Source organism: Triturus cristatus, chromosome 8, assembly GCF_964204655.1.
Source record: "Triturus cristatus chromosome 8, aTriCri1.1, whole genome shotgun sequence".
In the NCBI taxonomy this organism is placed as follows: Eukaryota; Metazoa; Chordata; class Amphibia; order Caudata; family Salamandridae; genus Triturus; species Triturus cristatus.
In genome coordinates this window covers 357,721,864-357,747,379 of record NC_140591.1, presented here as the reverse complement: position 1 = coordinate 357,747,379, position 25,516 = coordinate 357,721,864, and the positions used below count along the sequence as shown (strand labels likewise).

At 41.2% G+C, this 25,516-nt stretch overlaps 1 protein-coding gene across 1 annotated transcript in view; it reads right to left on the bottom strand.

The window, feature by feature from the left end:
- Positions 1-15,711: 15,711 nt before the first annotated feature.
- KL (klotho) overlaps positions 15,712-25,516 on the bottom strand; it is a 380,550-nt gene continuing 370,745 nt past the window's right edge. The window contains exon 5 of the mRNA XM_085621688.1: positions 15,712-25,153. Coding sequence (XP_085477814.1) covers positions 24,747-25,153 — 407 coding nt within the window. The 3' untranslated portion in view covers positions 15,712-24,746. The remainder of the gene's footprint in view (positions 25,154-25,516) is intronic.

Genomic DNA, 25,516 nt, shown 5'->3' with positions numbered 1-25,516 from the left:
ATTAAGTCATTAGAACATAAATTTTACACATCTTCCACTAAGTCCGTTTCACCGGACCTCATACGAGCTAAGCTTGAATTTAACAAATCTACTACTGATAACGCTTCCTCAATTCTCCTTCGTAGTAGCGCTCGTTATTATGGCGGCCGTAACAGATCAGGCAAGCTCTTGGCTAATTATCTCAAATCACGCAAAGAGCGTACTTTTGTAGATTCTATCTACTCTTCTGATAATTCCCTTTTACACAAGGACCAAGAAATACTTGACCAATTTCAACTTTTTTACCAGTCTCTTTACACACCAGAATCTCCTCCTACTTCCTCTCTTATTCAATCCTACTTTGATAAGCTTCCTACTCCCTCTACTTATCATCTTAAATTGCTTGATCTTGACCGCGATCTTTCACTTGCTGAACTCTCCAATGCTTTGAATGCCCTCACTAAAGGGAAATCTGCTGGGCCTGATGGATTTTCTGTCGAACTTTACATGCATTTTTCTGACCTCTTACTCCCTAGGCTTTTAGAACTCTTCCAATCTTTTTATTTATCTGGTAAGGCAGCGGGAACTTTCCAAGAAGCCACCATTTGCCTTATTCCCAAGGAAGGCCGTGACCCTCAATTTTGTAAAAATTATCGTCCGATCTCCTTAGTCAATGTGGATTATAAATTATTTGCTAAACTGCTTGCTCTCCGCCTAGATTCCTTTATGCCCCATCTTATAGGTAAAGCACAATGTGGCTTTGTTAAAGGTAGACTTACTTCTGATAACTCTCGTCTTTTCCTCAATGTGTTAAATAAAGCTTCTTCCCTCTCCATTCCTCTGTCTGCTATCTCTGTTGATGCAGAGAAAGCCTTTGATAGAGTAGATTGGTCCTTTTTGTTTGCCTCATTACATTGGCATGGTTTTGGCCCTAAATTTATATCTCTTGTTTCTCTGCTATACTCTTCTCCTAAAGCTTCAGTCCTAGTTAATGGTCATCTTTCCTCTTATTTTTCTCTTCAACGTGGTGTTCGTCAAGGCTGTCCTCTATCCCCGCTTCTCTTTGTTCTTGATCTTGAACCCTTTTTGACCTCTATTCGCAACAATTACCCTATTTCTGGTTTTCCTTATGGTAATAGTCAGCTGAAACTTTCTGCATATGCCGATGATATTCTCCTCTTTATTTCTGCTCCTGAAACTTCTATCCCTGCTCTACTACTTGAATTTAACTCCTTTTCACAGGTCTCCGGTTATAAAATTAATTCTGACAAGACTGAAATTCTCCCTCTTACAAAATTTTGCCTTCCTCATTTTTTCTCCTCCACTGGTTTTGCCTGGAATTCTTCGAAAATCAAATATCTGGGTGTATGGTTCTCTAATTCATCGCATCCTCAATTCAACTAAATATGTCTACGGCCCTCTCTCGTATTGACAAGTTACTCTCTTTTTGGAACCCTCTTTTTCTTTCCTGGTGGGGTCGATTGGACTCGATTAAGATGATGATAGCCCCTATTCTAATATATATTTTCTCCATGCTTCCTGTTCATATTCCCAATATTCATTTTAAACGTCTAGACTCCTGTCTTTCAAAATTTCTATGGACAAAATAAAAAATCCAGAATTGCTTTAGCTTCTCTTCGTAAACCAAAATCGAATGGTGGAATTAACTTCCCAGATTTCCGTCTCCATCATAAGTCCTTCTCGTTACGTCAGGCCTCTAGATGGCTTACATCAGAGCCTTCTCCTTTTACTCCACTTTGGCTCTCCATAGAGCAAACACTATTGTTGCCCTTCTCTTTCCATGAAGTTATACGTTTCTCCGCCAAAAATTCCTATACTTACCTTCCTTTATTTAGACATACCTCTTCTCTCTTGAAATCTTTGGTCCTTTCTCCTCCTATTACCGGTGAATCCTTTTTAGACACCCCTATTTGGCATAATTCGTTGATTCTCCTAAACAACAGACCCATTTTTTGGCACCTTTGGAGATCAAGGGGTCTCAGTTTAGTTAACCAGCTCTTTGATGGTGTCTCACCTTGCTCCTTTCCCCAATTTCAACTTCTATTTCATTGCCCGTGATCCTTTTTACGCAAATTCACCATTCTTATGACAATTATTCTTGACGTTTACGATTCTCTTCCTTCCTCATCTTCATCTATTCCTCATTCTCCCCTTCTTAAAATTCTTTCTACCCTTCCTAAAGCTTCTCTCATCTATAAATATTTCTCGTCCCCCAATCCGAATCGCGTTAAGTCTACACTAGAACTCTCTTGGGAATTGGATTTGGGATGTGATTGGCCAGTTGCTTTTTGGGATAAAATCTGGTCCAGAACCCTAAAAATCTCCCGCTCTGCCTCTCTTACCCAATCTTTGTTCTTTCTATATCACAGACTTTACCTCTCTACAGTTTCTTTATCCCGTTTCTCTATTTCTCTCGATTCTAATTGTTGGACCTGTTGCTCTCCTAATGCTGATCTTCTCCATCTTTTCTTTCTCTGTCCTCCTGTTGCTCAATTCTTGGATAAGGTTTGGTCATATATCTCTCGTCTCTTTGCAATTTCTATTCCTCACTCTTTATCTCTTCTTTTTGCTGGCAGCCTCTCTGAATCTTTACACATTCCTTCACACTGTCATGGTCTATTTGATCTTATGCTTGCTCTCACATTCCAACACATATCCTTTAATTGGAAAACTCTCGCTAATCTTTCTATACAATGTTGGTGGAATTCTCTCTGTCATTTTCATAGACTTGATGTTGCATTTGCCTCCTCTTGCACTCCCACTCTTAACAGAGATCTCTTCTGGTTACCTCTTACCATGTATTTGGATCAAATGGCCTTAAAGAAAAACGTATATATTGCTTCTGAAAATTTTAAACCTCCTTGAAGGATATCAGCTCTGTCCTCCTTTCTCTCTTTCTTTCTTCTCTCTTTTCATGCTTCTTTATTATGTCAATTTTTTACGAATTACTTGGCTTTGACTTATTTACAGTTGTTGGTTAAATTGCCTATTTTATTCATATTTTATATTTTATATTGTCAATGCTCCCTCTCCTTCCCCCTTTATTTATTCCTTTCCCTCTCTCTTTTCCTCTCTTTTCCTTCCCTCTCATTTATAAAATCCGAAAAATGCTTGTGTTTTTCTCTATTGATATTAGCCTTGCCTTTGCTTGAACTTCTTTTTTGTACCCAAATTAACTGCTGTTATTGCTGATATCTTCTGTACTCATAATTTGCTCAATAAAGCACTCTAACTAAAAACAAAAAACAAAAAGGCAGTAATCTGTTTCAGTTTGTATCTGTGACACCAGAGTAACAGCAGTAAGACACAAACCCTTCAGCCGAAAAAGTTCCACAGTGCTAGCATACCAGCCGGCAGCAGATTGCAGTATTACGTCAGTCCCACCGCCATAAACTGATCACACACATGCCGTACACCCAGTTCCAAAATCTGAACAATTATAACCCACAGGTTTCCAGGGTGACACCCCTTGACCTCATCAGGAATGTCAGACTACTCTGTCCCATTGGTCGTCTTTGGAAGGATGAGGATGATGTAGTAGATAAAAGGGTACAACCCGGAAGAATTAAGTTACGTACTTTCCTTAAACCATTGGAAGCTCAATCATATGAACAATGAGATATTCAGAGAGTAAGCGAAAACATGCTCTTGAATTGTCGACTGTCCTTTCTCAAGCATCTGTTCTAGTATGTAACAGATTTTGTTGCAAATACAGATAAGCTGTGCTGAGGATTTCAAAGGAAACAATTGAGAGATAAAATACAAGTGGCAACTCTGCTAAAGATTCCTACAGACTTTAGACTATTCAGTTCATGAGTTCACATTGGAAAAGGAAGCAAGATTTGAGGCCTACATGAAATACAGCTCATTTACGAATAAATATGTTGAAATATGAATCTTGCATTAAATAGCAAATAATATTAATCTCACGAATAAATGCATTAATAAACACTTCAATCAAATCGTAATTGCTTCATGTAAGTATAGGGTATTCATAAAAGTTGTCAACTGTCAACGTTACACACATATAGAATATGTACATATAAATCTTCTTTGCAGATATGTTATTAAGGCACACATTATTTATAGGTACGTTTAGGAAAGTTTCACAAAAACAACATTTAATTAAAACCTGTGTAACACCTACTTTTTTTTTGTCATTTTTAGTGTACACGTTATAACATGAAATAGCTTTTTATTTCTAATATATGAAAACTTTACATTTTGCATGTGGAAATTTCTTTGTTATTATTAATGTCACATTATCAAACCAAAAGATCAATGTCATTAAAAGTGCTATTAATTCACATCTATAAAGTAACCATAAAATGTAACATGAGCTTATTCCAGCATTCTGCATGCTTTTACGATGCAATATCTGAATCAAAGTTGCCTGTTGTTATTTTTTCCAAAAACGGGAAACCTAATGCACATTTTCATTATCTATATAGAGTATGTGTCACAATTGGTTCTAAAATTGTTTGTCATAAATTTGTTGAGGATAATCTCTGCTCTATAGAGGGCAAGGAAGCTCCTCCAGAAGGCACACCAGGTCATTACATGGCCATAAAAGTTGGGCTACATACATGTATTTGGCTTAACCAGTGGAAAGAAGGGGCCTTGCATTTTCCCTGATATCGTACCTTAAATTTGAATATAATCAAAAATTTGAGAAGAATATTATATGACAGAAAACCTCAACCTATACAAGCACAGTATGAGACTTTGAATGATTGGGAATGGGCTGTATATTCAAAGAATAAAGACAAGTGTCAGAATACATTTAAAAAAAGACTCTCCATAGTTGGGCATATGCTAAATGGTGGGTGTGAAGAAGAGTCATGATTGAGGTAGCTAAATTATCTCCAGTACTGATGAATGAAAAACCTAAAAGGAAAACACAGGGAGAAAAGGATGAAAATGCTCAGAGAAGTAGGTCTAACACCTACAGTGACTCTAGCAATGATTTTACTGGAGGACATTTTTGTCATCCAAGTCGCTTCCCTATAATGTTGTTCATCTTGCTGGTTATGGTCCCCCAGATAATGGTATACTTGTGCAACTACACCTGTTGTCCGTGCTTCAGGCGAAGTAGGAGAACCTACCCCAACAGTCCCAGTTGTACCCACTCCAACAACTCCCATTGTGATCATTCCTGTCACTACAGCTCCAGTTATTTCAATCCCAGAAATGACCACCCCTATCATAAAGACTCAAATGAAAAACATTCCCTCTGTGACTGCCAAAACTACAATCACCCTGATCCCTGTATCAATCAATCAATCAAAAGACCTTTATTCTAATTACTTGAATTCATAAAAGTACAGACATAAAAACAGTTCATTATTACAATATACAAAATACAGTAACTTTAAAAATTAAAAAGGGAACTAAAACAGCAATCTTTCAGGGGTTTTCCATCATATTACGTACACGAGTTATTAGTCTTAAAAAGGTACTAGTACGAAAGGTCAGTTCCTCTGTATCCAGGGAGAGTAACATCAAACGGGACTCCTCCAGGGAGAGGGGTCTTTGTTTTCTAAAATAAGGTGTTAAAAACCAGTTAATGTATTTTAAATAAAATTTGCAGAAAAATAAAAAATGCAGATCATTCTGTTTGCTGGTACCATCACAGGGGCAGGGGTTACATTCTGTGGGGTGATTATAACCCAAGGGGAAACCCAACAAAAATTTTATGGAGCCTGCCCTTAATCGAAATAACAGAGACCTCTCCCAGCTGGACATAGGAAGAGTAAGATAAAGTGGGAGGGGTTGCCTGGGTAGGTCATTCTCCATGTATCTAACAACGGTGGATTTGGATATTTCCCTTTCCATCCTTTCTGTTTCAAAGAGTGCATATAGTGCTTGTTTAACCTCTACCTTATCTTGACATCCGATTCTAGAGGGATCTGAGAAGAGATCTCCTTTGTTCACGGCACTTAGTAATTTTAAAACTCCAGCAAGCCATGGGATTGAAAGACCGTGATCACATTTAAGGCAATCTTTAATTATATCTTGTGTTAAGGAGGCTGCGTTGTTCCTCCAGATTCTCAACCAGAATAAGACTGGTCTGCTTCTAATAAAATCACAGATGTAAGGGAGGTTTAGCTCTTTGTGACAGATAAATTCAGAGGACGAAATTGGGGCACCCAATACTTTCCTACAGAAACGTGTCTCTTCTCGTTGGATACCGGGGTTTTTAGCAGGGGCCCAAACTTCAGCCCCGTAAGTGGCAACAGGAATACACTGCAATCTAAAAAATTTTAAAATAGCACTGGTTGCACCTAATTTTTTAGGGCGTGGGAGACTCAATATTGAGTTGATGGCCTTCGAGAACTTACTCGTGGCGTGGGCGAAATGCCCACTCCATGAGTTGTTCGCAGCGAAAGCCACCCCGAGATATATAAAAGAATTTACAGAATCTAGTTTATCAGACCCGATATGGATGGTATTAAGTTTCCATTTACCAGGTCCGCATGACATAACAAAAGATTTTTTAAAATTCACACGCAGGTCTAGGCCCTCCATATGATGTACAAAATTTTCCACAAGCAAACGGAGGGCGTTAGGGGTGCGGCCCATAAGGACCGCATCATCTGCGTATAGTAGAACTGGCAAGGGATGCCCCTGGACAATTGGGACATCTCTAGTTACTTGTTTTAAAACCTTTGCTATGCCATTAATGTAAATAATAAACAACAGGGGTGGTAAAACGCACCCCTGTCTAACCCCCTGCCAATTTTTATAGCTCCGGAAACTTCACCTCCCGACCCAATCCTGACTTGCGCCCTGAGGTCAGTATGGAGATACGCCAGGAAGTGCACTAGAGGCTCGTCCAGTCCATAATTGAGAAGCATGGACCACAGTTTTGGTCTGTTTACCAGATCAAACGCAGATGAAAGATCCATAAAAGCGAGATATATAGGGGACGATCGAGCAACGGTATACTTATCAATTATTAATTTTAAATTCAAACATTGCTCGACCGTGCCCACCCCACTCCTGAATCCCATCTGACATGGATCCAGTAGGTCAGAATCTTCCAGCCACTCTACCACCCTGTTGTAAATAACTCGCCCGAGTGTTGTCCAAAAGCGAGATTGGGCGGTAGTTAGCTGGATCTGACCTATCGCCCTTTTTATAAATTGGGACTATGATGCTAAAAGACCACGTTTTAGGGATGGGCACTCTTGACAAACTGTTAAAAACATTGTGTAAAATTGGAGTCCATAGATCTGAACTATACTTTATGATGTCTATGGGGAGACCGTCTGGTCCAGGGGCCTTGTTGCCAAGGCTCTCTCTGACGGCTGTCACCACCTCGGAAAGATCAATCCGCAAGTCTCGCAGCTGTCCCAGATCTCGGGTAATTATTTCCTCAAAGGGAGCAGCATATATATTGGAAAAGTGGGCTTCCCAAGTGCTGCTGGTTATATTGCAGCCAATTAGGGATAAGTGTTTACCCATGTCGCGCATTTTCCTGACTGCGGACCAAAATGGCCCACTGCCCTTCAGATTGGCGCTAACGACCAGGGACTCCCACTGTTCCATCAAAAGTGCCGCCTTTCTTTCAGCTATTTTTTGTTTATAAAATTTCCTAGCTGTTTGTACCTCCGCTGTATTCCTTGGCTTAATGGTTAATACCCTGCGCAGTTCCCTGTTTGCCATAGAACAGGCAGAGTCGAACCATCTTGGGTCTCTCGCCTTTGTGGGTAATGGGACTAAAAAATAATTTTTGATTGCCACGCATAGTTTACCAAAATCGGTAACTATTCTGTGGCAATTCCCGTCGGGTGATAAACAAGAATTTATTAATACTGGGTGATCATTTTTTACACGATCAAGTAAGGCTTCGCAATCAATTCCCCTCCATTTTAGACGGAGACCATCACCTGATGGCATAATATCTCTTGCACCATTAAATTTGGCATATACTGGGCTAGAGCCCAAATACAAAGTGACTGTAAGGGGGTTATGGTCTCCATATAATGTCTCTACCACATTTGAGTCTGTGACACAATCTATTAGGTAGGGGGATGTGAAAATAAAATCAATCGTCGAAGATGAATCTCTCCCTCTATGCGTGGGGGCACAGATCATCCTTGGAGATTGGCTTGCTTCCATTACATTACTAAGGATGTGTTCATTTAATATCTTAACAAGCTCAGTACCTCTACGATCTGCTGAATCTGGATAGCTTTTGTCCTCTAGTCTAATCGATGCTTTCCTGGAATTTTCGCATTAAAATCACCCCCGATAAGAATCCCTGACTTCTCATCTAGACCTATATTCATGTTCATTTCAAGGTGTACCATTAAATTAGAAAGTGCTATATAGTTCCGATTTGGTATCGAATTAAAATCATTATTATAAAAGTTAATTAAATAAATCTTGGTCTTTCGCTTGTATTCAAGAACCTGAATGTTTGGGTTCCCGAATGATAAATCCTTAAAAGTACCACCCGCCAATATCCGGATCCCAATAAAAAGTCCTCCCATTGCACGACCAAAGGCAGGCTTGGAGGCAAACACACTAAAACAATGATAACCCTCTAGGTGCACGTTCCCTACGGCCCAGGTCTCTTGGAACATGATGATGTCTTTGCCATCCAATAGCTGGACCCATTGGGGGTCGGACAATCTTGATTCTATACCTGCAACGTTCCAGCTAAGGATTGACAAATCACAGCCACTTGGGCTACTTAAGTGCTTATCCCTGGTAATCTGCCTGGGGTTAATTTGCAGAGTTGTTGTTACGTCCTCACATGCAACTGGGGATTCAACCGTGGCAAGCTGTGCGGCCATGGGTTGAAGTATGATAATTTCTGTGTGATCTAAAAGTTCCTCAGTTACATCGGCTGCCTCTACACGTTCAATATTCCTAACACTATCCCCCAGTCAGTCCAGTTCCTCTAAGTTTGAAAAGGCATGTTCAAATCGATTATATGTTGGAACATTATACAGGTACCTCCTCTCATGCTCATCAGGGTAAAGATTTTGATTGGTCACTGCATAGGGTCTCTCCCTAGGGATGTGCTGGGGTACAACTAAGAAAGGGGGATGTGACATTTGGTGTGCAGGTAGTGTAGTCACATTACCCAATGAGAGGCCATTTCTAGTGTCAGGATGTTGGTCCTGGGGGTAACGTCGATTGTTAATTCTAAAATCAGTGTTAATGTCCTGGCGATGTCCCAAGAAATGAGTCCCAAGACTAGGATTAGGATCTATTAAGTGCCTATAAAAATACCCAAGAGGGAGAAGGGTGGTGTTGTATTCCCAATAGGAGGGCTGTGGAGCTTTTGCTAGCGTGCATTGAGCCCATAGAGGGGACTTAAAGTTTATAATTATGCAGTCCCCTTCGAACTTTTTCCTTAAGGGACCCACCCACCCCACTCTTTGGGTATGAATAATCTCTCCAGCGCCATCCATCGGAAATTGACAATGTCTGGATAGCCAATGGAGAGTTCTATTTTTTAGGTTAACAACATTTTCCTCTTGATCTTTCCTTAGCTTGGGAACATTAACTAAGACCAGGACGTAGGGTCCGCACTCTGGGGGTAGGCTGATACGGGCCGGAATTTGCTTAGCAATGGTTAATATAGACTGGTCCGGCTTAGGTAAGGGAGGGGATGAGTCAAGTCGGACATCAGTGTTGGTTTGTCCAAAATATGCCGTATTACTTTTAGAGACAGTTTGAGCCGTCTCTATGGGGGTGGCAACCTTGGGGGATGTTGATTTGGGTGCCCGTTTGGCACGATGCTCCACAGGTGGTAGGCTTTTACTTGTGCTTGGTATTGGGGGCAACAAGGGGACACTATTGTTAGTTTTATTAAACATTTTGGGCTGATTTGTTTGGGCATCATCAGTGATGGTAGTTGCCCCTAAAGAGGGCAAAATTTCTTGATGGCGCCCTGAACTTAGTTTAGATACATGATCAGTCAATACTCTCATCCTCTTTTCTATATTTGATACATGTAAATTCAAAGGACCCAAAAGAGTAGATATCAGTGTCTCCAGTCTCCCCCAAAATCCCTGAGCCCCTAACACTGTGTTAATTTCTAATAATAGAGGAATCCATCCTGCTAGGTAGGCCGTCCCCCTTAGCCTTATCTAGTACTACGGGGGCAACAGACCTCCGTGATTGGCTATTCCCACCCTTCTGTTTGTTTTGTACAGGCTCAATATTTTTCCGTTTGCTCTTAGCTTTTTGCCTCTTTGCTTTCTGGCCCCTTGTTTGCATTAATCCGCTAGTGCTTTTATCCCCACCTGAGTCCAAAGCATCAGAGTCGTGACATAAGTCAATCCCTTCTGTGTGAATCAAATTGTCTGCTGGTGATGGCAGAAAATCCAAGTCCCTGTTTGAGCTTGGCTCTAACATAGTGGGAGTTGACGATAGCCTAGTGTCCGTGGGCAGGTGGCCATAGGATGCTATATTTCCATTTGTGTGGTTCTCTTTGGTGTTTGTGCCCGGAAGCCCCGCATAGGATGTAGCAAGTAAAGAGTCGAGGGATTTTTCAAAGGAGTTATCATGGTGCATAAATAGGGGCAAACTTGGTGGGAGCGAGAGGCGTCTTTCAGTGTTCTGAATAGCCGTGGCAACGACCCCTATTGTTTTTTGCAACATTTTATCTATGGCCGTTAGGCTTGGCAATGGGGTAGTAGGTGGTGCTGCATGTTGTTTGGGCTTACCCGGTCTTCTGGATGCTGCTGAAGTCTTTTTCCCCATAATAAATGTCGAAGCGGGTAGCCAGTAGTTGTTTCACAGCCAGATACCCCCGGGCCAGCGATGTTAGGGGGGGGGCCCTGCCCTGCCTCTTCCTGGCAATGACGGGCAAGGACGGGCCCGCCCTTGGCCCGGGCTTCGCCCACGCGCCGCCCGCACTGCGGGGCACCAGCGGCACTGAAGTAGGGGCCAGGCGCTGCCTGATGACAGCAGCGGCAAGCGCCTGGCACAGAGACTTCTGGGGGATGTAGTCCCGCAGCGCTGGCCGTTCCCCTCACGGCGGTGCCGGTAAGATTTTAGGCTGATTTAGCCCTGCTCCCTCGTCCAAGCCGTTCCCCTCACGGCGTCCTCTAAAATTCTTTGGTGCTGGCACTCGGAAAACAGGCTCCCACTGCAAGCGCGTAATTTCAGGAGCAGCTGCCAGAATTTCCATTACATTGACTGTTCACAAGTCTCAGAATTCACAAGTAGTTCTATGGAATCCTAACACATTTACAGGAGTTGTGCCTTCTGAACCGACTTTAGATTTTATGAAACCATTTGCTCAGGGTGCTACTGAGTTCTTTGTTCTAGGACCACTGCCCCGAAGTGGGGTGTATCCTCAGGAAGTGGAGAAACATAGGAAAGGGGTGACAGTTCTTTAGCTAAAATGACTTTAGAACCTTTAGATGTCCCCAGATTAATTGTAGAATTGGATTAATTTACCAAGGAAAATTTAGAGGTGGCCCACTTAGATATCTATCAGGAAAACAAGCTTCAGTATTTGAGCATGGAAATCACAGGACGTGCTGTAAAAGCATACAAGAGATTGGCACAATTGGCAAATGAGCACAACATTGACATATCCAAGAGTCCTACGTTGAAAAGGAATTTCCAGGTTCACATCGATGAGGAAAGGATCACTACTATGATGATGTCCGGTTTGAAAGTACATATTAGAGTATTGTTTGTGAGCATACTAAAACAGAGCAGTTTGGACAAGATAAGGAGTAGGTGTACTAGGAAGGAACAGAAAACAAAACAAAAGGAGGATACGGAGGGGACAAAGAAAGCAACTCCTCCAGGGGACACTGAGACCGGTGCTTTCCTTTTAATTGCATCCAGAGATTAGCTAGCACATCCGACAGAATGTGATTTGTTTGTAAAGTAAACCTTCGGATGAGGTACTTTCTATCCTAAGTATTGTGATGATGAACATGATATGAAGCGGAAGAGGCTCAAAGGGAAGTTTATTCTGGTGCCGAGTAAACTTGCACAGAAGGGATTGCATAATGGCCCCTACGTAGGAAATGATGTTGGTGGTGGAATTGAGGGAGTTTGATTTGAAGGCAAAGGACAGATGATGCAGGGTGAAAATATTATTCCATGTGGTAGAGGTCGTGTTCCTATTGATCCAGGTACTGGAATAAGCATTGCAACACTAAAACGGTCTAATTTATGCCATTATTATAATAAATTGTGGCACTGGAAGAGAGAGTGCCGAGTTAATCCAAATAGAATGTCTGTCGAGGGTCAAATGCAAAATGTTAATCCTATGCAGATGCAAAATATAGTGATGCAGAGACCTCTTAATCCTAACATGTCGCAAGTCCAGATGATGCAAGTTCCCCAAACCCTGATGGCCCCGGAGAATATGTGGAATCCAAGGTTCAATGCGAACCAGGTTCTAAGAGCAAATTCAAACTTCTTTGCAAATCAAGCCAGTCTCCAACAGTTCCAGGTCTTCAATATCACCAAAGTCTATGGGTCTAATCAATCACAATGACTGAGAGGGGGGGGAGATTGCATATTTGGTGCAGCCATGGAGGTAGACCAGTGTGGTCTATTCATGAAAGGTGAGATAAATGGCCACCAAGAGTCCTTTTTGATTGACACTGGTGCTAGCTGTTCCACTTTTAGAACAGCAGAAGTCCCTAACCTACCCCTTCTCAGGATCAGAGGTCCAAGTTGTAGGTTTTGAGAATAAACAGATTGCAAAACCTGCGTCAGAGAAAGTTCCAGTTCAAATAGGTCCCATTGAAGAAGACCATCAGTTTGTGGTCTGGGACTCCAGTCCAGTCAACCTGTTGGGCTGTGACCTATTGTGCAAGTTAAATTGCACAATTTAATGTACACTGAAGCGTGTCAAGTTACAAACTCATGATGAAGATGTTAACTTCATGTTTGCTAGGCAAGGAACATCTGTTTCCTCTGATGACCATGGAAACGTTTCCTCCTGATTTTGGTGTAGCCTGACGCAAAATCATTTTTGGTATTTAATAAGCCATGCAAAGCTACTTTGGGTGGCTTCCATGATTTAATAAACACAATGAAACACCAGCGCATAGTGCTGCTATGCGTTACTTTGCATCAGGTAGGTGTTACATGGTTGGAGGATGGGCATGCATCCATTCTTGTATTTTGACTCAAACCCAGATTTACAAAGACTTGTAAACCTTGATGCGCACCAAAATGGTGTGCCTACCCGACAGAGGAATAAAGAGGAGAAATATCTTTCTTTCTCCTCATTATTTCCTCTTTCCATGAGTGCTGCCTTCTGCAGGACTCATAATAAGATGAATATGCCTCTAAGGATTGTTTTTGTGCAGGAAGTTACCTCCTGCACAAAAACAGTGCTGCCCGTAACGCAGGCACCCTTGCACCATGGTGCACGGGTGCCTGCATTAGCACTAGGCAACCTCAACTGTGCCAGAGTAGAGGGAGGTGAAGAGCGCCATATACGGCGCTCTTCAGCTCTTTTCCTTTCATGCAACGCACCACAACAACTTTGCTTGCTACTCTGCATTGCATCAACGTTTAATGAATATGCCCCCACAAGTTTTCATTTGGCTCAGATCACATTGTGATCTAAAAGTTACTACTAGCAAAGATTTTGTTTGAACACCTATTTGTAATGAATTGGTGGTCTCAGTTCACTTGGTATTAAACAGACATTGACATCACACAACAACAGCAGCAGAATGCACACCCTTGTTGACAGTTTGAGATGAATAATTAATTATGTTAGGAGTATCAATTCTGAATGCCCCTCTTCCACTCTCAGCCAGGTTGATGCTCACTAAGGGGCATTGTGAAGAAGCTGGCACCACTGTAGAGGAAGGCAGTGTCTAGGTCTCTCATCCTGACAGCTATTGTCTGAAAAGCACACTATCGTTCCATACAATCATCTGCAGGCGGTACAAACTATACTCACGTTGGAAATGACCCAGGTGAAATCATTCCATTACACAGGGTCTAAGTTGTAGAAAGAAGTAACTATTTAACATTTTACCAAAGGTGTGTCATTATCTTTTTGAAAAATTGTTACTCCTAGGAGATGCTTCACCATTTACAGGGGTGTAACTTAGTTAGTAGAATTCAGAGAGTGTAAGCCTGACATTTAGCAGAAAGCATTCAAGTGTACCCAACAGAAAAGGAGATGGCAAGGCGAGTGATGGGAGTGCTTGGGGTAGAGGGAGGGGGGAGTATGGGTCATGAGCGTTTTCGAGGAAACGGAAGTTTGAGTGGGGTTTTATAAACGTCAGTGAGCAGGTGAGCATTACTCTGAAAAACAACATTCGTGAAGTGCCTCAGTTTGCTTAGAACATGACCATAGGGCCAGAACGGGTCCTGCGCTATACAACATATGCATTTTGTGATGATGGAACGGATAAATAGGAAATGTAACAGGCATAAAAGACTATGGGGCAGATTTACATGAAAGTGATGCATCTGTAGAGATTTGTCAGTTTCCCTGCGTCAGCCTGCGATACCTTTGCGCCACCATGGATGCGCCATATTTACAATACGGCGCACCATGGTGCAAGGATTGACAGATGCGTCAGAAATTTGGATGCATCTGTTGGCCCAAAGTCACGCATTGCTGGAGTCATGTCTCAAGCACGATGCAACTCCAGCAATGCATGGGGAGGCCTATACTAATTGTACTGCATCACTCCTTACGCTTGCTTCAAGAAGGTGTAAGATTTTGACGCAGTGGCATCCTAGAAGTGGTGCAGTGAAATCATGTAGATTTCAATGCGTCACTTCTATGGGGCTTTCCTGCGTGGGAATGCCCACCCTGCATACATTATACCTGATGCAGGTATAATGTGACGCAGGGCTTTACAACGTGACGCATCGCCCTAGATGCCTCATGTTGTAAATTGGCTGCATTGTTTACGCCGCCGCTGAGCCACAAAAGTGGTGCAATGGTGGCGCAAAGTGTCGCAAGGGGTTTGTAAATCTGCCCCTATATTTCAACTGGACCATTAGGCTGGTAATATTAATGGTGCACAGTGGCCTGTACTGATAACTCTCCCTGCATCAATGATTCCCCTATAGAGATTTGTCCTTCACAGATAAAACACCAACCCTCATAAATCGCTCGTATTTGTAGGAGGTCAAAAATCCTTCCAACCATATTTCTATTCCAAACAAGTGAAATGCCTTCCGTAGACCAGTATTGTGACCAGCTTTGAAACCTGTCCTCACTTTATTTCTTTTTAATTACCATTAATATTAGTGGGATCGCCCTTCAGAGTCACACAGTTTCACCCTTGTTGAAGGCTCAAAAGGTTTAGACTGGGAAGCAGAAGAGAGCCACAGGGCACACATCACATCAGCTGCACCAGGATGGTTTTCCCACCTCACAAACATGCATTAGTATCATTACACCTGGCTTCGCCCTGAAGCATAATTTATCAGTATCAATCAGTAATCTTACAAAGCGCGACTACTCACCCGCGAGGGTCTCAATGCACTGTAATGGAAAAAACATAGCTGAAGAAGCTATTTTTGTATCATTTATGAGGTACAGATTTATAGTGAGTCCAGAAACTTGAAAAGGACCTTCAGAAAGCCAACCTTCAGCATTTATTAGGGCAGTGGGACATCCCACAAATCCGCTATGAAGCTACACCCCAGACCATTTACCTGTGTATGAGTCTCTCATTGAAGCGTCCTTTGCCGGACCTTCCACCACCCTGAATACAAAACACTTAAGCATAGTCATAGCTGTCGTCATACTTTATTGTATGCTATATTTACATTTTTTATTTTATTTAACAAATCACATATTTTGTAATTTTTTCTCATGAATTCGTCTTTAGTTGCTCTAAATAAATAAAAATATTAAATATCAAATAATTAATTTGAATTTTTATCATCTTGTCTTGTGCAAATTACAATATTAAGAAAAGTCAAACTCTGCTTTTCATAGGCATCAAAAACGTATTTTCGAAGCGATTAGCAACATAACACATTCACAATGTCTAATACAGTGTTTATAAAAAATTCTGTCTCATGACCGCATTTAATGGTCAAGGCCTACGTGAAGAAACATTCTTGTAAAACGTATTTACAAATATCAGGTAGAAGCAAAAAAAACAAAAAAACTATCTAGATTGTCATTCAGGTTAAGGAACACGTTTGTCAGTTCATTCTGCTAAAATTCTTCCTTAGACCCCGCATTGACTTCTTTGTGACCCCACTGTGGTTTCTTCTTTTACCACCACACATTCCCACAAGAAGTTGTATTGCACAAACAAAATCATAGAGAATTTTATATTTCTGATAAGATCATGTAATATCTACCACTTGTTATCAAAAAATTCAGTAACACTGGTGTTAAAGTTCAAATTATACCAAATGAAATGACTATTATTTGATTAAACTATTTTGAATGAAATTTGGCAGTGAGAGATTGTAGGAGTAAGACAGAAACAACACCAATCAAATACCACAGACATTGAATTAATATTTCAAAGTAACATCCCATTTGGCTTTATTTAAAATTAAAATAAATAAAAATCTCTGTGCCCAGATATAGTTGTCCTTTTTCAGGATGGGGCACCTAAGAGAGCCCTTGTCCCTAAGAGAGCCCTTGTCCCTTCGAGTCTATGTCAACTACCGAGAAGGATGGAATATGCAAAGGAGAGGAAGTAGTTCCGGAGGAACCTGGAAAGATTGCAGAGCACATGAGGAAAGCTCACTCCACCACCATGAGGGTAGAGCGAGGAACTAGAACCTTATGTTTTCTCCAGTGACTTTTGTTATCCTAGGTTGCTAAGAAAGGTTTGTTTGGGTAGAAATAAATTCTTATTAGTAAAAACAAGCCGAACCACTGTGTTAGGTTTGAAATTCTGACTTTGTGCTTCTCCACACTCTTAAAAGCACTCTTAAAATATACTGCCTATCATTATGAATGACGTGACTCCTACACCTTGTAGTCCTCATTGTCTTATGTAACATATCCTATAAATTGATTTGCATACTTGTATGATTCACTCTCTCTATAATGTGTGTGATATAAAGTACTCTGACATTCTACATTGGTGGGAGTAGCGCTATAAAAGACAATAAATACATGTGAGAGTGGGTCTATGGAGAGATGAGGGCCACCCTTGGATGGTGGTAGTGAGGTAATCGTGGAGAAGGTGGTCATTGTGGGACACCAATAGAGACTATCGCACCCGGCGCCACCAGCGCTAAAGCCGACCCTGTTGCAGCATGTTTTTCGCCTTCTTCTACAGCCTGGCAATGCCTGCTGCTGAAAGTTCTGGAACAGATTAAACCTGCTGCTCATTGCATGAATGCCCAGGCAAAGAAGTACTGGAAGAGTTTTGGGACCTGTTGTCTAGCTTATAGCAATCCCTTTCCACCTATCCTAAAGTGGACTGGGTTACTTGCTTAGTAAAATTGTCTTTACCTGCCTTTTTACTGTTTATGGAAATGTAGCATCTTTTGTGTGGAAGAACATCCACTTTTGGGAGTATGCAAGGACCATGATGACCCTTGCACTCCCCTCTAAGAAACACACACCTTCCTCAGATAGAAGGAGTGTTCCACTCAGCACATTTTCATCCTCAAGTGTGAATTTCCAGCATCTAGCTTGGATTCTGCCTAACCAGATAGAGAGTCTGGGTTCAGCCCGCACTTCTGACGTTTCTAAAATCTTCCTAAATCAATTTAAAATCCTTGTGCATCCCAAGGCCCAAAGTTAATCTGATCACATTCACCTGTAGGCCGGCCTCACTTTGTCCCCCGGGCACCAGTAAGACTTTCCTTTTGTTTGATGATATTGCCGTTTAACCACTGACTGACACTAAACATTTGCTTTCTTATGGGGATGTTATTTTAACTTTAATATCTATGCAACTAGGACATTTTTTCTTGCTATCAAGTCTATTCATATTTACTAGAACCTTTAACTTCTTTTTTTTTTAATGTGCTAATGTTTGTTTTCATTTGTTCCCCACCACACCTCACGTACATTTCCCTGGAGGCTTGCCTTGCTGCTCAGCTAGGTAACCACAGCTGAGCCAAATGTGATTTGCTCTTTTAGGTGTCTCTTTGGGCACTGTTTGATCGCTCTCTCTCCTCGATTGCCTTGCAGTCAAATTCACTTAAATGTCTTTTAAGTCCTATTCAACCTTTTCAAAATCGATTCTATGTATTTCTGCACTGCACCGCTCTGGTACTTACATCTGTATACCTGAACGTGCATTACATGTTCTGGTGTTTGAAACTACAAGAGTTACTATGCAACTGGGCTGGCTTGGCTCCAGAGCTGGGTCTTAAGACCTAGTCAGAAATGCAGATGATTCACTGTTAAACAGAAATAGGTTCCTTTATGGCACCGAGTATGGACAAAAGAAGAAACCAGGCTAAATAGGTACATTTTAAAGGATATTTTAAAAATGGATAAAGCCTTAACGATACCCTGGGTCAGTAATGTACGAAAATTCCTGCAGAATCTGGGACATCTGGAGTATTTTAATGATCCTGATTCTATGCAAGCGGTACGTAGGAAGGATCTAAAAAAAGGTGGTCTGGCGATGCTGGAAATGTCACAGTTAGCGACTGAAATACTAAAGCCCACGGTTATGGAAAATCAAATGATTTTAAATGTTTTTAAAATTCAGCCATATTTAGTGATAGTTCCTGAAGGATATGATAGATTCCTATTAACAAGATTCAGGCTTGGAATGGTCCACAGACTTATTATTTTTCCCGATATGAATAACTGGTGTCGAACTATGATACCATGTCCCTGTGATAATTGCTCAAGTCAATCCACTATCCATGTTATTTTCTTTTGTGGATTTTATTCTCTTATTAGGAAAGTCTGGATTCTGCCAATGTTGAGAACTATGGGGATAAGAAAATGTCGCCCAGCTTATATCGCATTACAAACTATGGGCAATGCTAATATGATATGGAAAATTGCGATATTTTTTTAAAAAGTGGTCAGTTATAGGAAGAGCATAATATTATAAGGAATTTTTTTTAAGTATAATGTATTTAGAATTAATGAAATTGTTATGAATTTATAATCGATGTTATTAGGTGCGATATAATGATCATAGCTATTGCCAAAATTCTTTTATGAATTAACTTGAAAACTCGTTATCTAATTTTAATGTTTTTATTATGATTATAATGTGTATGAGTTGCTTTTATGATTGCAGTCTCTTATAATCGAATAAATCTGAATTTGAACTTTAATATCTATGCACCTAGAACATTTTATCTTGCTATCAAGTCTATTCATATTTACAAGAACCTTTAACTTCTTTTTTTTAATGTGCTAATGTTTGTTTTCATTTGTTCACCACCACACCTCACGTACATTTCCCTGGAGGCTTGCCTTGCTGCTCAGCTAGGTAACCACAGGTGAGCCAAATGTGATTTGCTCTTTTAGGTGTCTCTTTGGGCACTGTTTGATCGCTCTCTCTTCTCCATTGCCGTGCAGTCAAATTCACTTAAATGTCTTCTAAGTCCTATTCAAAACTGATTCTATGTATTTCTGCACTGCACCGCTCTGGTATTTACATTTGTATACCTGAACGTGCATCACATGTTCTGGAGTTTGAAACTACAATAGTTACTATGCAACTGGGCTGGCTTGGCTCCAGAGCTGGGTCTTAAGACCTAGTCAGAAATGCAGATGATTCACTGTTAAACGGAAATGGTTGGGAAAGTGTCCCATGTGGTTGGGAACAGTTATATACAAAGGGGCATATTATCAAGGACGGCGTTAAAATTATCGCCGGTTTAGCGGCAGAAAACTGACGCTAAAGCGGCGATAATGGGCTTGATAATATGCCCTGGAGAATTCCCAGAGAAGCCCATGTTCACACCAGAACATGGACTTCTATTGGAATTCTCAAGGGCATATTATCAAGCCCATTATTGCCGCTTTAGCGTCCGTTTTCTGCCGCTAAACCGGCGATAATTTTTAACGCCGTCCTTGATAATATGCCCCAACGTTATTTGCATCACAACAACCTGAGCAGTTGCCCAATCTTTGAGATAATTATCTGATTGGTAATATTATTTACACATATTCCCTCATTAAGAGGGGCCCCTTCTCACAATGGGGCAGGAAAAAGCAGTGACCGGCTCGATCAGAATCATGAGGTCTGAAGAAACACCGCAGGTCTCTTAACTTCCACCCAGAGATCTCGGGACCTAAAAGAAGCCCAATCTCCAGGTGATAGTCTGGCCCAAAATAAGGCATACACGGTGCAATTGTACCTGGAATTACAGATTCCCCTAGTAATTCCTCAGTTCTTAGTGAAACAACTAAGTCCAACTTGAAATGGGCGTATTTTCGCCACCTTCGAAGTTACGGTAACCCTTGTGTCGGTAACTACCTGTGATGGGGGAAATCCAGCCCATTTACCAGGCCACTCATAATGATGGAAGTTACACTCTTCCTCTTCCCAGTCCTTTCCGAATAAGGTGTGTGTACACCTTAAAACAGCCACATTGCTGCCTGTCTAAGAAGTCAGATCATTTTCTCATTGAGACCTTCCTTACAGAACCCCTTACCAGGCTGTCCTGTAATGAGGCCCATGGCTCATTCTCCTCCTCTTCCTTTTCCTCTGCCTCCACCTCCTATGTGGTAACTATAGGCACCAAACAGGATCTCTGTCCATGGATTGAGCTCTTTGAAGCAAAGAAGTTGATAGGGTTCAGTCAGGATGTTTACCTTTACAAATATGGATGACAAAATCAAGCAGTCCCACCACGAGGCTGAATCTAGACAGGGTTCCACGAAAGGAAGATACGTCAAGAGGGTGCCTTTGGTGTAATCATTGGAAAAAGCTCTAAGGGGAACAGGTGAAACTGGCCAGCAAACACTTATAGCTGTAAGACATGTAGAAATTGGCTGCTCCTAAAACACTCAGAGAGCGGGAGTCAGAGACAGCCACTGCACTCCTGTCTTAACTACTCTAGAATCCCAAGCACCCATCCATACTGTGCATGCTGTGGGGTTTCAGGAAAACCAGGCGCAGATTTACTTCTCTTTGACGTAACATACACACCCCCACCCTTGTGCCATAGTGCAAGGGTGTGCAAGGGTGTGTGTGTTCCCTGAGGCATAGGTTTTGTGCTGCAAAGGTATCCTTCCAGTACCTAAACTATGCTGTAAGGCTCTTCCCACTTTGTATGTGTGCTTTACAAGGAAGCACATGTACAAAGTTGTAAAAATGAGTTGAAATAAAAACATTTCTCCTTGTTATGATTTCCTCGAGGAGGTGAAATATTTTGGCCGGAATCCTGTTTCGGACTTTTCTGTCCTTGATGATGCTTCACTCTTTGGAGTAACCAGCGATGTATAAATCCCAAATTCATTCTTTCAATTCATTCATTCATTCAATCCCAATCTACCAATGCTTGTAGATAGGGATTTGCATCAACGCTCATGGGTGGTTGCTCATATGCCACCTATGGAATACCCCCTTGATGCAAAGCACGCCAATAAGTGCATACTGCAACTTTGTGTTACTTTGGGGTACTATCTAAAGCAAATTCTGATTTGCATCGGATATTAAATCCATTACTAACACATTGTGCTGGGTTTCTTTCATAAAAGAGACGCACACCCTGTGCAAATCGTCAGTAAATCTAGGACCCAAACTCTTATAGTAATTCTGCAACATCTTGTGGGAGTTTGTAACCTCACAATATCTAGGCGGCCAATTTAGGTTTGAGTCATAGTGACAGCAACAAAAACCTTGTGCATTACCAAGCAGAATGCTTCCAGAGAGCCATGCTTCACCCTACTGCAGCTCCTCAATGCCAAAAGCATCTCAGCAACCAACAAGATACAACACAAATCTCAGAAACAAAAGAAGGTCATATCCTTTGTAGTACCATGACAGTTACCGAAGACAGAAACATTTACTGGCACATGCATCAACGTAGGCTTTTGCGATTCCTTAATTGCGATTATTAAGGAATCGCAATTAAGGAATTGCAAAAGCCTATGCATGTAGGAATCGCTATAAAAATAGCGATTCCTACACATTCTTTAATTGCGACTCGCAAATTGCGAGTCACAATTAAGGAATGCCGTCCCATTCATTCCTATGGGCCTCCAGGCCCATAGGAATGAATTGGAGATTGCATGAGCAATTTGCGAGTACCAGTAGGTTCTCGCAAATAGCTCATGCAATTTCAAGGGTGCAAGGGTGTCAAAATGACACCCTATTGCACCCCTGAAATTGATCTGTGCACATATGTTGCACACACACATGCCCCAAGGGCATGTGTGTGCGCAACATGAAACTTTGAAAAATGCACAAAAGTGCCTTTTTCAAAGTTTTTGCAAATTACCATGAAGTTCAACTTCATGGTAATTTGCTCCCCCTATTAGCGAAATCGCTATTTTTTTTTACTTTAATGCATTGCATTTAAGGAATCTCAATTTGGGATTCCTTAAATGCAATTGCAATTTAAGTAATCGCAATTGAGAGATTCCTTAAATTGCCATTTTTGCATTTGGGATGATGCATCCCAAATGCAAAAATCCTGGTCGCAAAGGGGCAGATTCTGAGAATCTGCCCGTTTGCGACCGGTTTTTTCTTTGATGCATGTGCCTGCTTATGCTTTAAGTGCGAATGCTCTGCACATCATTAGACAGTACATAGGATAGGACAAAACAGAAAGCACACAATGTGAAGCAAGAGAGTGCTCACAAGGGCTGCAGTGCACTTTTATAAAAACAGCCAATACAAAAATGTCGACTTACAAAAATACAGGCTGCAAGGTTTCAACTTGCACAATATCTTTATAATGAATTATAATTAGGGGAATGTAGATGTAATATTCCAACTCTTCTATTTACCTTTTTGATGTTGAGCTAGTTGATATCTTGCAGTTAGTGTTGTTGGAAGTTGATGTTTAAAAGCTGATATTGTGGCATCACACCCAAACAGGCGGCCCAGACCCCTGAGATCTTGAGTGCGCAGTTAGCACATGGTGTGATTGGCACCTACATTATGCAAGGAACACTACAAGCTTTGACTGACGAAAGAACGAGCGACTGATCCTCCTGCTCCAAGTGAGAGCCCTCCTGGCACATGCAAGCTGGCACGGGCACACAATACTGCACTTCTCATAAACACCAAAACTAAAACAGATAACTCAATTAAGATTGAAATGCTGCCCTCGCATGCAACATCACTTGCAGAATGTTACTTTAATATGAATTGCTCCACCATTCCCAAGATCACTTTTATACATTATTTTGGATTTACATTTTCTAATAAATGGGTCCTGGATGATGCTGAGCTGTCAGGGGTCAGATCGGTTTTCTCTAATGCCCGAGATCCCCTGTGAATTTTGAGGAACATATCCTGATCCTCAATTCTTTCACTCCCACACATGCAGCAGGCAGGGTGGAGCGCACTTCAATGGGCTGCTTATTCGTTTTATTGCTCTGCCGTCTCCCTTTAGGCCACCGAACCATTATCAGGGATGAACTAAGGAAACAGTTACAACATTTCACCACAGCAAACCGGGCACAGGCCTGTTTCCCTACCTCAGTCCACAGCAGATATTATGTTTACAAGTGACCAAACTGGAAAAACAGAGAATTAGATTTAATTGAGAATTATGACATAATAAGATATGCCCTTGCAGTCGTTTGCATTAAGACACAACAGTTTAGGCATGTTCTAGACTGATGTGTACAACCAATAAAGCAGTTCTGCACATGTATGGTGCAGGCACAGAGAGTCAGGAGTTCAAGTTCTTGGCAAGGGCATTTCTGAAGCTAAAATGCGACCCCTAACCTGGCACTCAAAAAGAAATACCGGGTAAAGGCCAGTCTCAGAGGAGACGAACAAAACTGGAAGTGGGGGAATAAGTGGTTGTGGGCATCTTAGTAGATTGTAAAAGAGGGTGCAAGAAAATGATGCACTTTAAGAAGAATGGTCACCATTCATTGAAAATTTAGCTAGCACTTTTTTCAGTATGTTCAAGTGTTTACCGGGAAGAGCCCGCTAAATGTTCTTGCAGTAATGCGATTAAGAGGACATTGTATTGCCTGCTAATACTAATATGCCCTCCTGCAGAATATATTGGATTCAATTCCCTATATATGACTTAAGCTGCTGTCCAGTGCCATTTCTAATGAAGCGGCAATGCATATCGAAATTGTGTGATATCAGGACGAACAATACAACCATGCTTGACCGATTATCATTATATCATAAAAAATTCAAGGTTTTTGTCATTTTGCCTCACTTTTTGGTTCTCTGCTTGGCCTTCCCGCATAATTCCCATTTATATCATGATGTCTTTTTAGGCTAACTATGGTGTGATATTTTGTCAAGCCATTTCCTCACCCACTGATTTCCCCTGGTGCAATCGTATGTGTCACAGTTTGGTTATTTTGCCATTCTAGGCACATGGTGGCCAGTGGAATGTACAAACCCCTTCTTTGGCCAGAAACCATCCCTGAGAGACAATCATCCTTCCCACTCATTCCTTTTGTTTTTAGCAGCAAGCCCAGCTGAGCTTACATTGCATTATTATTTTAAATCAGGATATTTTTACTAAATATTCTATGACCAGTTCTGACAACAAAACAAACTTAAAATGGAAAGCACAATTTCACAGCACAAAAACAAGTACAAGTCTCACCAGTCCCTGAATACAATTTACATTTTGCAGCAAGATGTTCACAGTAGTAGCCAGTGCAAATCTCCCCAGTGCAGTAGGAATCATACAAAGTGTGTGAAAAATAATTATTTCAGTACTCTCTTAGCAACATTATACTTAATATTGTGGGATGGAGGACAAGGGGGGACTAGGGTCTCTTTATATCTTCTTTTGCCTTTCTTGGAGTAATAAATAATCAAGAAAATAGTTACAATAAAGACCACAAATATAAAAGCTATAAAAGCCACCAAGGATTTCCTTGTCTGGAAAAAGCGGCAATCAGTACACGTGGTTGTCTCCGCAGGGCAGACTTTTCCAGGCTCTGCCAGACCTGGAAATCCATTTCTGTCGATGATTTTTCTGTAGTGCCTTAGTGAAGGCTTGGGTTCATATTGATTTGCCACATAGCTGTACAAGCCATATCGGGGATCCATTTTGTCGGTAAAGGAGTAGGCAAAATATCCACGGAGATTGACTTCATCAAGGTAGTAAGCTGAAAAAAGAGCAAGATATAAAGTTATGAAACAAAATCGAAAACTGGAAATGAGTGAACAATTTGAGATATAAACCTGTGGAACAGCTAAAAGTCTCTCCAAGTTAGCCTCTGAACTGAATACACACTTGATTGTATGTATTTGAATAAATCAACAAATAGAGACTTTGAAACCCTGACATTCAATTGACCACCTGAATAAGCGACTAAAGAAGTTAGGTCTGGAGAAAAGAAGTCAGAGGGGGTTATTTAGAGTTTGGCAGATGTGGGACATCCACCTAAAATAGGCGAAGGTCTCGTCCTTCCTGTTTAGAGTGTAATCACTCATAATAGGGAGGACGGGACATCTGAGAGCATACAATC